Source organism: Euprymna scolopes, chromosome 15, assembly GCF_053919585.1.
Source record: "Euprymna scolopes isolate OS-2025 chromosome 15, ASM5391958v1, whole genome shotgun sequence".
NCBI lineage: Eukaryota > Metazoa > Mollusca > Cephalopoda > Sepiida > Sepiolidae > Euprymna > Euprymna scolopes.
In genome coordinates this window covers 97,387,055-97,401,565 of record NC_136496.1, presented here as the reverse complement: position 1 = coordinate 97,401,565, position 14,511 = coordinate 97,387,055, and the positions used below count along the sequence as shown (strand labels likewise).

The 14,511-nt window shown below is 32.8% G+C and overlaps 1 protein-coding gene across 1 annotated transcript in view; it reads left to right on the top strand.

Moving 5' to 3' along the window:
• Positions 1 to 14,511, top strand: part of LOC145294017 (autophagy-related protein 2 homolog B-like) — a 252,530-nt gene that overhangs the window by 27,018 nt on the left and 211,001 nt on the right. Inside the window, exon 2 of the mRNA XM_080140978.1 lies at positions 11,276 to 11,444. Coding sequence (XP_079997104.1) covers positions 11,276 to 11,444 — 169 coding nt within the window. The remainder of the gene's footprint in view (positions 1 to 11,275; positions 11,445 to 14,511) is intronic.

The window sequence follows — 14,511 nt, the reverse complement described above, 5'->3', positions numbered from 1 at the left end:
TGCTGGCGTCTTTTAGTGTCAAGTGTAAGTCAGTTCCAACAAACAAAAAAACAAAAAACAAACAAACAAAAAAAACGGCTTATTAACACAAGTCTCTTAGAATTTCAGTTGAGGCTCCCATCTTTGTCAGTCTGCAACCTGTTCTTGTCCCTTGATCCATTTAAGTTGGATTTCTTCCTTTACGAACATTTCCTTTACTTTTGCCATATCAACTTTTGTGCCCTCCAATATTTGGCCCTTTGACTCTCAAACCTCTGTAACTGACAAAATTTGATGATTTTAAGGTCTCTACCAAAGATGCATTGTCTGTGCATTGTACTTCAGGCAACTTGGGTAGTCTGAAGATTTCTTGCAGTATGGCAGCTATCAATACACCTGCATCAGCAGCTTTACTAAGTGCAAGAGTCTCAGACACTAATGGGCTCTTTGTTACTCAAGTTTTTTTGATGACCAGCATATAGGAGCCATCTATTCATCTCACCATAAACAAAGATGATAAATCCACCCTGTGAGGAACCATTCTCCAAGCTGGCATAGGTAGCATCCGAATAGCAAACCACACTCGAATCTGAAGAATTTTACAAGATTGGACATTTTTATATTGGAATCATTTATCAATGTTCGGTAACAGGACTTGGAATTCATTAATGAGAGGTCCACATAGTCTGAATCCACAACAGTGTTAATATTTCTAACTTTATATAAAAATATGTTTGCATAATCATATTGCTACATCGGTTCTCATTAAATCACTGCAGTTAAGTGATGTGGGACCTGCCTTTGGGAATACTAGAAGCTGGATCTCATCATCCCATGATTAATGGGTACCAATTGTGATTTTGATATTCTCTGTAAATTTCTTCCTCCGGAGGATGCCAGCATAGCCCAACCAGGCCTAAATACCACAGCAAGTATTAACCTGTTCGGGTTTTTTTTGTTCGTTTTTTTTTGTTTGTTTTTTTATAAAGTTGTGTTCTTTTGTTATCAACATATTTTAATTTTTAATCTTCCTCTGATGATCTCAAAGAAATATTAAATCTGGACAGTTTTAGGGAGATGTGTGGCGACCATGAGATTTTGTTCGTTTGGTTGTGTTGAAATAATGGATGAGAGTGTTTGGGTTTGTGGATGTAAAAAAGTTGAGGTAATAGGGCAGGTTAGTAGAAGAAGACTAAGAAAAACATGGAAGTAAGTGATAAGGATTCGAGAGACGATGGGTTAAATAAAGACCTGGTCAGAGATAATTTTCAAAGAGTGCATGCTATAATCTAATGCTTCTGAACCTACTAAATCAACAGAGATTAAACCATTCCTGTAATGATCCGGTCCCTGTTGATTTTGTGGTGGGAGTTTAGTTCTGTGCTGTTCTAGGAGGCCCACCCTATCAGGCTTTGCCTTCTCTTTTTGAGAAGGGCTTTTTTGCTAATCGCTTGAGGCGCCCTTACCAGAGAATACCGACAGGGCTGCCCAGGCACTTTTTGCAGGTCAAAGTGCTCCTCCTCTGGCGTGCTGATTTCTCAATCCCACTTTCCAATCCTGGCGTCTAAGTTCTTGCAGTGAAAGAGAACTAAACACCCCTAATAAAAGAACAAACAACACAACTTTAAAAAAAGAAAAAGAAAAACGAACAGGTTAATACCTTTTGCTGTATTTAGGCCTAGTTGGGTTATTGTGCTGCAGAAATTTTGGAAAAAAAAAATTGAAAACTTGGGAATCTCAATTTTCAAACATGTGTGTGGGAGGATGGAACTCACTTTGTGTATCCCCACATCCCTTAAAATAATCAGATGGTAAGAGATAGGTTAGTTTGAAAGTCAATTTCTAAATGTTATCTAACACATGCCAACAAGTAAAGCGAATATGATGATGACGACAACAACGACGACAGACTGAGTATTTAACTCTTATAGCGATCATAAGTTGCTAGATGATCTGCTTCTGAGCAACATTTATTTTCTGGAGAATGTGATCAACAAGATGAAAAATGTTGCCTCTGTAATTCTGTCAGACTTTCTGGCATTAGAAGTGTCTGGTTCTGCTTTTTTATCTTAAATTCTCATCTTAATTGCCTTCTGCGCCATATTGTATGGATGTTTCTTTTTCTTTCTTTTTTTTTGCTTTTTATGTTGTAGTCTGCCTTTTTTATACTGTTAAAAACATCTCTTCTTTTTTGTACTGTGTGAAATGCAAGCAGTAAATGTGAGGCAGTGTTGCTGCATTCTCTCCCGAAAATATGATATGTGGTTCCCATAGGGGTCAGCTCATTGTAAACAAACTAAGATGTTAGTAAAATTTGGCAAAAGTTTGTGGAATCATCTATAAGAAATTTGATATTTTGAATAAATAGACAAAATGCCTGTGAAACCGTGTTTAAGATGCAAATATATTTTATTAAAAATCATTAAGCTTAAAAAAATTATATAACAAACGTCAAGATAAAAAAGAGATCTAATAGTTTTCAATAAAAAAATATTTGTATCTTAAACATGGCTTTTTTTTGTTTAATCAAAAAAGAAAAAAAAAATATTGGAATTATCCATTTCTGAATTTTTGATTTTGAATTTTTTGAGATGAGGAGTGATTATTTGTATTATTTAGATTCTTTGGACGATTGTTTTCATCTTGAATGTTATTTTCACAATGTCCACACGGACTTGTGGTATAGCGGATAAAATACTTGATAAAATTCAGTTGTCATGTTACACCCTTCTCAAGTTTGAAGGTTTAATCCTTAGTACAGGTGCCACTCAAAATGCAATTGCGAATTACTAAGGACTTCTACCCAGTTATGACTGATGGAATGAGAGTATGTTACCCCCCCCCCGTGGATTAAGTAAAGAATTCAGTTTGATGTGCAATGCAGCTCTTCAACTTTGACAGAAAGATTTCAGAGTTTGATAAGATACATCTGAAAAAGATAATGTCAACTGAAACGTGAAAACTCAAGATCATCGCTGGGATTATTTTTTTTATTTTTCTATTTTTTTAATTTAATTTTCACCCCAAACAAGGTACAGTGCCACTTTGATGTATGGGGCTATTATCAGGGACATAAGTTGCAAGGATATTATGAAGGGAGATGAGTAGCAAGATGCCTGTTCACATTACACTTGAACTTCTGCATGTCAGTACAGTTGGGAAAGCAGAATCCTGGAAGGGGGTTCGAAAGTCTAGTAGTTCTGAGAAGAAACTTTTGGAGTAGAAAGCTTTCTTGCATCTAGGGATCTCTACTGTGTAGGGGTGGGATTTAGCTTCTTGTCGGGGTTTTCGGCGGTATTTACATCGAGGGGGGTACAAGTGCTTGTAGTTCATCAGAGCATTCACCATTAAAATACTTGTAGAACAGATAGAGATGCCGCATTTCGTCGATAGGACAGAAGCTGAAACTTAGATGACAGTTCAGGACCTATCAGGTTGATGAAATTTTCAGCATTTATTCAATGCATTAAATATTTTATAATAAACTGGTATTTACCTGGTTTTACCCATGTGGAGATATATTATTACTGGTTGGAAATTCTTGTGGAAAAAGAAAAAATAATATTCAAATATAGTCATGCTTTAAATATTTGTTTTGAAAGTAAAATTAAAAATGACATTCGTATTATAAGATCAAGTAATGCAAAAAAAAAAAAAAAAAAAAAAAAAAAAACTATTAACACCAAATATTACACCACAAACAAGGTACAGTGCCACTTTGATGTATGGGGCTATTTAACGAATTGAAACAAATTTGAATTATAAAAAAAGCAAATTATTTTCAATCTTAAAACTACCAGTAAAATTAATTATTTAAATGTTTGAAACTTTTCATAAGTACATTTTCACTAAGATATGTTTTGCTTAATTTTATTTTTGATTTATGAAACAAAGAACATGTATCTTTTTAATGAATTTTGCTTCTTTATGATATAATTTATTTCAGTTATTTTTATTTTATATGGAAATTGCTCTAGGCAAGATATGCAGCCATTTAATGTAAGGAACTAAAAAATACTATTTCAAGGTAAAGAAAAGTAGTCTATGATAAATGTGAGATGGATAGAGTCTTACTCAGAAAACAGCAAGCCTTTTCCCTTTGTCAGAAATATCACTTATGAAATGCGAAGACTAAAGGACAAAATAAGGGAAACAAGAGTTACAAGACTGCTGAAAGTAAACCTAACGTTCATTTTTTTTTTTTAACTCTCCTAAATATTTTATGAACCTCATCGATAATTACTCATCGTGACCCAAAATGGAATTGAAGGAAAATGACAATGGTGTCTTTAGATTCTTTGAAAAATCTAACACTAATTGAAATAAAATATGTATAAAATATGTTTATAAGTCAAATTACGACACAATATTAGGAAAATAAACTAATATTTATTTGTTTAAAATTATTTCAGAGATAGACTCCATCCTCAGAATTTTATATAATTTTTTATTTTTTTTCCTCGCCATGGTGTTAAATTGAAGAAAAAACAGTTAGTAAAGAATCCGTGTGTTGTCCGTCCTGCGGCTGACTAATTGAAACTTATTTGCATATTCTGTTCTACTGAATATCAGACTTAGAGCGCAAGACACCATCTTACTTGGAAAGACTGTGAGATGCCCAGAAAGCTCTTTGACTGTGTGACATGTAGCTGGTCAACTCCTTCCCCTTATCTATTGGAATACATATGTAATCCAGGTCCTTTGTGGCAGTGAAAAGATTAATTTGCTGTCAATTTATGGACATAAAATCCTACTGCCTAGTTGGCGGGGTGGGGGCCCAATTCTGAGTGGTTAAAACTCTAGACTAGATATAGATTTCAAATTACTTGTTTGGTTTATCTTTTCTCTCACAACAAGCCTGTTAGTCAAACGCATTGCAAACATGCAACCTACTAAACGTAATCACCTAGATCATGTTTACAAATTTATCTAGATGAATAAATGCAAATGTTGGACCAATTTCTTGCACTAACAATAGTCAAAATGCCCTATTTCATATGAATTCAACTTCATATGATGGTAATATCTTTTCTTTTTGTACAAGGAGTAATAAAAAAATTTGGAATTTTCAAAAAAAATTATTTTACAAAAATAATATATACATGATAATTTTATGTATTCTTAGATTTTCATTTTAAATTTCTATGTGGTATTTTGATATCTTTGTTAAGGATTATTTTTAGCTAATTTACTTGCTTTTTTCATTTCTTTGAATACCAATAAGATGATTATTTCTTTTTGTGCTTTAACTAAATTATGATATTCAGGGTTCTACAGACAAATTTATCTTTAGTTGACCTTTGGCAACTAAATATTTTCGTTTACTAGCCAAACCCACATGATTTTTGGAATATGACATCTTCGTTCTATGACGAGTATGTGAAAGATTTTTTGTATTTTTTTTTTTAATAAGTGTACTTCTAAACATGCACCAAATTATATGTTGAGACTTGAAAGTATAAACATTCAAATTTCTTCAGATGTTTTTAAACAGTCTTTATTAAAAAAAAAAAGAGCATAGTGTTCTATTAAATTTTTATTGTTTAAATAATTTAACTTTGCTCGTTTTATTAAAAAAAAAAGATAAAGGTTGAAAAGACATTTTTCACTCAGCAATGAGTTTGGGAGATTGTCGGTGAAAAAATGTTGTTAAAAGATAAACGTTTATTATTTCTAATTGTTGCTTGAAAAATAAAAAAAAAACACTTGCAAATGTGACTATTTCACTAACAATGTAAAGCCCTGATATTATTCCAAGATGTAAGGATGATTCAACCTCCTAGGAAAATGAAGGCAGATAACGAGTCTGTAAATATTACAAACTGCTTTTCTGGTAATTCTTTTTGAAATTAATTACCATATTTAATGTTTGCATTTCCACAGTAAAGATAGAAGTGTTGTTGGATAGTCTTATCGTTTTCCTTTAGAATTAAACATAGGCAGAGAGTGGGGGAAAATGTTGACAGTGATTGCAGTTGGGCAAATGTTTGTTATGAATGTTTTACAGAGGGAAATCATAGATTGAAACTCAATCGAGCACTTACTATGAAAACAACAATAGAACAGAGATAGACTAGCAATATCTCTTCTGTGAGAAAGAAGTTGTAAAGAAAAAAGGATATCACCTATAAGGTTTCAAAACTAGTTTTGGACCCTGTCAATGAAAGAAAGGGGCTTTGAGCAGCACCCCCCCCCCCACCTCCAGATGTGTGCAGGATGTACTTTGCAGTTATACAGGTAGAGGATTACGTCTAGAGTGAGATACCTTTTGGAGCGATAGAATGATTTAACCATTTTTCCAGCGACTTTGGCAACAGATTTGATGTAAATGTTCTATTTTAAGTGAAGTGAATGCCAGTTCCAGAATCTTGTCGAAGCAAAGAGTTTCTTTGAGTTGAAAGCTGTTCATTTCAATTGGAGCAAAGTGGGGATCAGAGCATTTATGATGAAAAGATAAAGTTTTTGGATGCATTAAAAATGAACCAGTTCCCTTTTGCCCAATTGCACCTGTGCTCAAGGTCGGAATAGAGAGACTCAGAAAGATCTTGATCATTGCTGGCCTCTGAACTTTTACCATGGATGGTAGTGTTGTCTGCATATATGTCGATGAATGATCTTGGAATGTGATTTGAGAGATCATTGATGAAGATCAGGAAGAGAGTTGGGCCCAGGATGGATTCTTAAGGCATGGCATACTTTGAGCTTTGGACTTCTGCCCATCAATAGCTACTTATAAAAACTTATTAGAGAGAAAGGATTTGATGATTGAGAAGACATTTTTGGATAGTCTGTAGTTGGAAGTCTTGTGAAGTAGACTTTTATGCCAACTCCTATCGTATGACTTAGATATATCAAGAGCTACTGCTCTAGAGAGGAAACCCCTGTCAATAGATTCACTGATTTTATGTGAAATTTCAGTCAGTACATCAGCTGTAGATCTTCTAGGACAGAAGTCATATTGCTTGTCACCGAGTAGGTTGTTTTTGTTAAGGTAATTGATAACTTCTCTATTCTTGAATTGGAAGCTATGTTTAATTTTAGAAGAGTTTTCGATTGGTAGTTATTCTGTAAAAGTCCTGGATATGAAGAATTCTCAGTGGGCAGCTATTCTGTACCGGTTCTGGACTTTATAATTTTGCAAGCAAAGAGTGAAAGATCCTTCTCGTGCTGACACAAAAAAATCATATGCTGGAATGCTAAAAAATTTTATTTTTATGGATCAATTCTGGTTTCTGATTGGTTTGTAGCTTAACATGAATTAATTTGATTTGTCAGTTCCTATTAGCAGCGTTTATAAATAGAATCTCCCAACTTTGAGGGAGCATACCCCATTAGATATAAAAAATATTGCAACATTCGAGTAACCTGCTCATAATGCATAGAAGATTAACTGGTCCGCACTGAGATGCGGAAAATACTGGGGAAACTAACAAGGTTGTTCAAGGAAGCATTTCTCCTTTAGGCAGTGTTTGAACACCTTTGCAAGAATGGAAGCTATTTTAGTTCCGGTTGCAGCTTTTTGATTACTATGATTGGAATATTGTCATGCCCAATTGCTTTGCTGGCATCAAGGTTCTTAATAAGTTTGGCAACATCAAAGACAGAAATGTGGATGTCACTCAGATGTTTTCTGGTCTTTGGATGAAATTCAAGCAGTAAGTGGCCCTGATTGCATAGGGTTGAGTTTGATGCAAAGTGCTTAACAAAGAGTTTGGCTTTGTCGGATGTTGATGAAATCACCTTAGGCCCATTGATGATGGTTGAGATAGGGGATGGGCATCTATTTAGGACCTTGTTTGTTACTCATCAAAACTTATGGGAACCGAGCCTCTGTTCTATGTTGGACTTGAAAGTTTGTTAGCCTCTACATGTAATCTTTACATAGGAGAGGTACAAAGAGTATTCTAACATAATCTTAGTCCTTGATTTTGTATATATTGTAGTTTTTTTAAATTATACTGACATAATCTAATTTGACTAATGCTCTACATGGGAAAAACTTCATCAGTCAATTTTGATATGATTTTTAAAAGATTTAAGCTTTTAATGCATTTTTATCTTATATATGTTATATGACTAATTCTATAAGAAAATTAACAAAACCCTTCCTCTACAACATCACAATGAACAAAAAATCTCAGTTCCAACATTCTCTCTTGGCTGTCAAAGATTCAACTCTTCTAGTTCTCTTGTACCTAGACAGCATACCGGGACCTCTTCTTTCTCAACTAACCACTGTTGATTTGTGTTTGGACATCTGCTTTTTTTACTCCCTGAAGGCACTATACACTGTATTTATTTCAGATATTAACTCTCCAAGTATTCCTAATCTCCAATTGACAATAACTTCTTAAGCACCTGTTGTTCATATTCTTCCACTTTCCTCCACTATAGAGTTCATCCAACTTAGTACTGTAGCTGAATTCTTTTAGCTTTTCATATGTTTCAAAAGGATCTTTGGTGAATGCCGTAGCTAGTTTCATGCCTTCATCTAACTGATCTTCATTACTCATCTCAAGCTAGAGAGCAACCACATCTTCATGCAGAAAAAGTGGAATGAAACTAGTAAGGTTTGCTCTTTTCATAACTTGGCCAACAATTTCAGTTTTTTCATCTATTTGACTACATCATCTTCTCCACTAAAAGGCGATATCACATCTTTGCTCAATTTCTTAATTCCTAACTGTAACCTGCTCTTCTCGTAAAGAAATCAACAAAACTTCTCTTCTATAATGGATTTTAAGGGTTTAGTTTACTATCAAGAATAAGACATATATATTTGGTTTGTTGAGCTGTTGATATGTCGGTATTATTTTTTTTGAGTTGCGGATCAAAATGCTTTTTTGTAACAGAAATGTATGAATACGGTTTTGTTTGGGGGAAAATCTGAATCCATTTACGTTTGTGCATTTTTCAATTTTATTAAAGCAACTTTGCATCTGTCTATCTGGAGATGACGAGGCAATAGAAAAATCATACACAAAAGTGATTTCTAAAATTTAAGATAAACTATCTGAATAACACTATTTTTTTACGATAAAAAGTATTACTGATAAAATGTTATCCTAGGTTACACCTATCTCTTGCTTCTAGGAAAATTGTACTGATTGTGAAAGTGACTTGCCTCAGAAACGTCCACATTTCTGCACGTTTTTTGAAAGTCTAGTAATAATAGAAAAACTAAAATGGCAACGTGCAGCTGATTTTATGCTCAACAATCATGTGAAAGTAATGTGAATTCTTGCTGTTTGTATGCAAATTAGATGATCCTGGGCTGCATAAAAATAAGTTTGAAGAAAGCAAGCTGAGCATACGTACTGTCTTGAGGTATGGTATATTACTTACTTCAGTCAACGCAGAAGGCCAAAGAAGAAGACAAAAACTACAGAAGTTTAGATATTGTGGATCCATTCCTAACTATGAAAATATGATTTGAAAGTTTTGTATAAATGTGGCTGCTCTTCATAATCTCATACTTCCATGTAGTGTTGTAGGTCTTCTCAAGGTTGAAAAATACCTGCAATGACATGATTTCTCTGTACAAAGTCAGCTCTGATAAAGGTTTTAAGTTGTAGGAGTTGATTTTTTTTTTCTTTTTCTTCAAACCACTTATCAAGGCCCAAAGGCGACTCGAGGATAAAGTTAAACAAGTATCAGGTGGACGATGAGGTAACACCATGATGATTGGTAATGATAGTGGTGATTGGTCAAAATTAGATTATTTAAGAGGGTGGTCCAAAGAATTTGTTTGCATTGGACTTGAAAACGACTATGTTGTAGTCAGCTGGGAAGCAGCCCCATGGTATTGTGTTGTCAGTAATAATTAAGTCTTATTTAGTGAAATAGATTGGTTGTTTTTAGAGTTTGATGCATCCTGGTTTAGGTATTTGTATAATTATGGTTTCCACCTTGTTCCCTGAAAGCTGCACATACCATAACTGATAAAGGTTATAGTCCAGATTATTGTTCTTTTTGACTTCCGGTTTCTGCTGTCCATTTTATTGGATAATTAGACAGGATCATGCAAACAAGAATGCCATTCTTAACATAAGGAAAAGAGGGGGGGGCCCTTTCATAGTATCTGATAGAAAAATAATTATTAATCAGAAGGGACAATATCTTACTTTTCACCATCGTCACATCTGCAGAGCTGAAACATGAAGTCAAAAAGAGCAGACAATCTTGACTATAATTCTGATTAAAAATCTTGTGGTACTTTGCGAGATGTTGTTCCAGAAATTGATATTGTACATCGTCTGTTTCTGATGCTGTATCATGGGATTTTGCAAGAGAGACTTTCAGTTCATTAATAGTAAATTGGACATTGTAAATTTCTGTATTGTCTAATGTGAGATTTAGTTTTTGCTTTTCTGCAATTACCTAAATTTTTGCTATGGTACGATTACTCTGTTTATTCAAGGAATAGGCTTAAAATTATTCTGCCAACACAAAAGTTTAAAACAGCAAATTAAATTGAAAACTTTTTATCAAAAATTTCCTGAAAAATAATTCCAATGTAGTATAGACAAATTAGACAAATTATTTATTGTCCCAAAAAAAAAATTTCAATATAATATATCAAAATTCTTCAGAATTTTCATAAGTACCTCCTCATCCCCCCACCCAAAAAAAATATACGGCATAATCACTTTGACACACTGGGTCCCATCAGATCACTAAAGTTAAGTAAGGTTGAGCCTGATTATTACTAAAATTGGTGACCAATTTGGGAATTTCAGGCGCTGTATGTAGGAGGACGTCAACATATTCCTGCAAGAGCTGCAAAAACCTAACTTCGTCATCTCCTCTTATGGGGATGTACATGTGACTAAGGACCACTTGTGAATTTCATACTCCCATGAAACTTCCTCCTTTGGAGGAAGCCAGTTAAACCCGAATAGGGTTAGTGCTGACCGACACACACTTCCCTAAAAAAGCAAATCAACAACAATGTTGCAAAAAGTTCAATTTCCAACAAAAAAAAAAAAAAAAAAAAAAAATCACAAGAAAAGATTAATTGATAAATTATCAAATTAATTCCACATCAAAAACATATCTTAACTAAAGAGAAAAGATTGAAAGACACCAAGATCCAGTATTTCCTATTTTAAAAAAGAAAAAAGTTCTGTCATTCAGGAGTATTAATTTTAAACTAGTTTTAATCAAGAGAGATAAATGCAAATTAAAAAATTTATTAAAATATAATAAAACATTTTCTTTTTATGTTTTGCTGATTGTAAAGAAGCACCAAAAATTTGTTTGTCTTTCATTGAATTTTTTTTTTTTTTACTTTCAGTTCATAAATCATTGGCTGAAACAATATTCGGTCCCAGTGGAATTAGTCAGTAGCATTATTGATCGGATCACAGTAACCATCCCATGGTCAACACTTCTTGGAAACAGCACTCTGTTTGAAGTACATGGACTTAATTTGATACTGAAACCAAAATGTCGCAATGAAAATGGTAAGTATAACATAAGCAACAGTGCAACGATATAAATTTAAATAATTGATTTAGTTATTGTGTATTTGTTTACAATGTCAGGGTGAAAAAAAAAAATGCCAACCATGGAATCGTTAATGAAATCCTCAATCCTTTCTGCGATCTAAACATATTTAATATAAATAAATTTATGTCTATGTCTGAGTTGTCCAGCAACTTTCAGTAATAAATGTTCAGTCTTTGTTTTACTGCCATTCAATGTGAAGGGCACTTTGGTGATCATTTCATCAGTAGGACGCAATAAAAAATCAATATTATGTGTTGTTTCTTAAACAATCCCATTTTTTACTATTATTTTTATGGTAATATTATTTTTTAAAAACCAAGTATAAGCTAAATTTACTTAATAAAAGAAAATACCTTATGAATTGGTATTTATTTAGGTTAATTACTTTACAAAAAATATTTAATCTTATCTCCCCCCCCTCCCTTAAAAATGAGTCTTAATGTTGAAAAAATATGGTGCTAAGTTTTTCTCTCTTTCTATTTCATATGCTATAATGGAATATTAATAATATGGATTCTGATGGATTTCCTTTTATTTAATTTTTTTTTATATGATATTTAAAGAGTTTATTATCATATTTTATGTTGTATTTATATCAATGAATGATTAATAATTTTTAAAATAATGTGTAAATCATGTAAATGTGGTCGCACAAATTTACTAATCAGTGATAGTGAACTTATTTAATGTTTCATGTATTTATTGAGAAATTTTAACTAGCAAAGCAATGTCTTATATATACTAGCAGTTCAGCCCGGCTTTGCTCGGGCCCTATGTACTATTCATAACTTTATGTGCATATATATATATATATATATATATATATATATATATATTAAAAAGTTTGACTTATATCCAGGTAACCTACATCTAAAATTTTAAGTGTTTAAACCCATAATTGGCAGAAGAGTTTGGTAGAGTCTGCAAAGGTCAACTCTTTCAACTTTGACTTCTTGGCAGCCAAATTTTTGCCCCAAAACTGATTAAAAAGCATGCTACATGCCTGAATAACCCTTTATCTAAAATTTCCAATGTTTAGACACAAAATTGGCTAAATAGTTTGCTAGAGACCGCAAAGGTCAAATCTTTTGAACTTTGGCCTCTTGGCAGCCAAATTTTCAGCTAAACACTGATTAAAAAGCTTTCCCTATGTCTGAATACACTTTATGAAAAATTTAAAATGTTTAGACCAAAAATTGGCTGAGTAATTTGGTAGAGAGGTCAAAATTTTTTAAAACTTTGATCCCAGTTTTGACCCCTTAACATTTATTGTTTTGGGCTCAAATCAAATTAAAAAGTTTGATCCATATCCAAGTAACCTACATCTAAAATTTCAAGTGTTTAGACCCAAAATTGGAGGAGGAGTTTGTAAAGTTTTCAAAGGTCAAATTGTTGAACTTTGACCCCTTGACAGCCAAATTTCTGGCCAAAAACTGATTAAAAAGATTTTACCAAATCTCAATAGTCTTTATGTCAAATCTCGAGTCTGTAGACTGAAAATTGACAGAGAAGTTTGATAGGGAAATGTACACACACAGACAATTTCACTTTTATATATAATTATTTCCACTGTCAGACAATGTAGCTCTTGCTGGCTGCATGCAATGTTGTCTGGCAGTGGAAATAATTATATATATATATATATATAACAATTTCCACAGTCAAGCAATGTCGCAGCTCATGAAAGCAAACAAAACAAATGCCCAAAACTCAAGTTCCACCCTCATTTGAGTTCATCTATCGAATACATCCAAACTCGGGATTCAAAACCTGAATCACTTGCATGCAAAGCAAGTACTCTGCCACTTGAGCAACTACGCCACACACAGGAAAGTCTATTAACTAACACAGATCAAGCAAACCACAGCGAAATTCAACCATGGCACATACCTAATTCATTTAAAACAAGAGGTGTGATCATCCAACCAATGAGAACCCAAGCCAATGTCTCACAAATAGGATTTTTACACTCACTCACTGGGATGATGTCATCCAACAATCTAACTTAGTGAGCAAATTAATATTAAAATTTTCAGAGTACTCACCTAGCATGCAAGAGATTCAGGTTTTGAATCCAGATTTCAGATGTGTTCAACTGATGAGCCCAAATGAGGGTGAATCTCTAGTTTTTGACCTTCAGGTTGTTAGTTTTCATGGCTCTTGTGAGCTGCGATGTTGCTTGATTGTGGAAATAATTATATAATCTCTCGCATTCTGAAAATTTTATATATATATATATATATATATATATATATATATATATATATATATATATATATATATATTGTTAACAAAACATACACATGCAACAATATATGTTTTAATCTGTTTAACTTTTATATAAAAATAAATGAGAATGTCTAATCTTGGTTTTTGCAAAATGGATTACTTAAAAATTTCAATACGATAGTGAACTGAATTAATGAACATGAGAATGTTTTAGTTTCAAGCAGATCTGCTTCTCGACTTCTTCAAAAAAGCAGATTCAGAAACAAAATTAAAATAAAATTCTTTTCAGGAGTTTGAAAACAGAAAATAAAACTTTTTAAAACAATTTTTTTTTTTTAGGTGCCCTTCTTATTTACCTCCTTCCCCTCCGCTCTATTTTAAGTTGCTTATCAAAGGGTAGAAAAAGGAGGGAGATTAGCTAATGAAAATGCTTGAAATATGATTTATTGCCGTGAACCACAAAAAATTTCTCTTATTAAATTTATTCCCAGCCTTCATGAGTAGAAAGTAAAAAGTTCCCCCTACTTTAAACATGACTAATCAAAAATATAATATTGAAGAGAAATAAATATTAAAATATCAAAATTGATTGGAAATAAAATATTTTCTTTTTAAAAGATTTACCATAATTGATTTGTGAAATGGAATCAATTATCTTCTAAAAAATCTATTAATGTTAAAGAAATATTCACTGGCTCCTCTTTATGTATATTATTATTTATACAAAGAAGATATATCCAAAATAATCTTGTGAATTTGGTCTATATCACATAATACAAAATAGAGAAATAC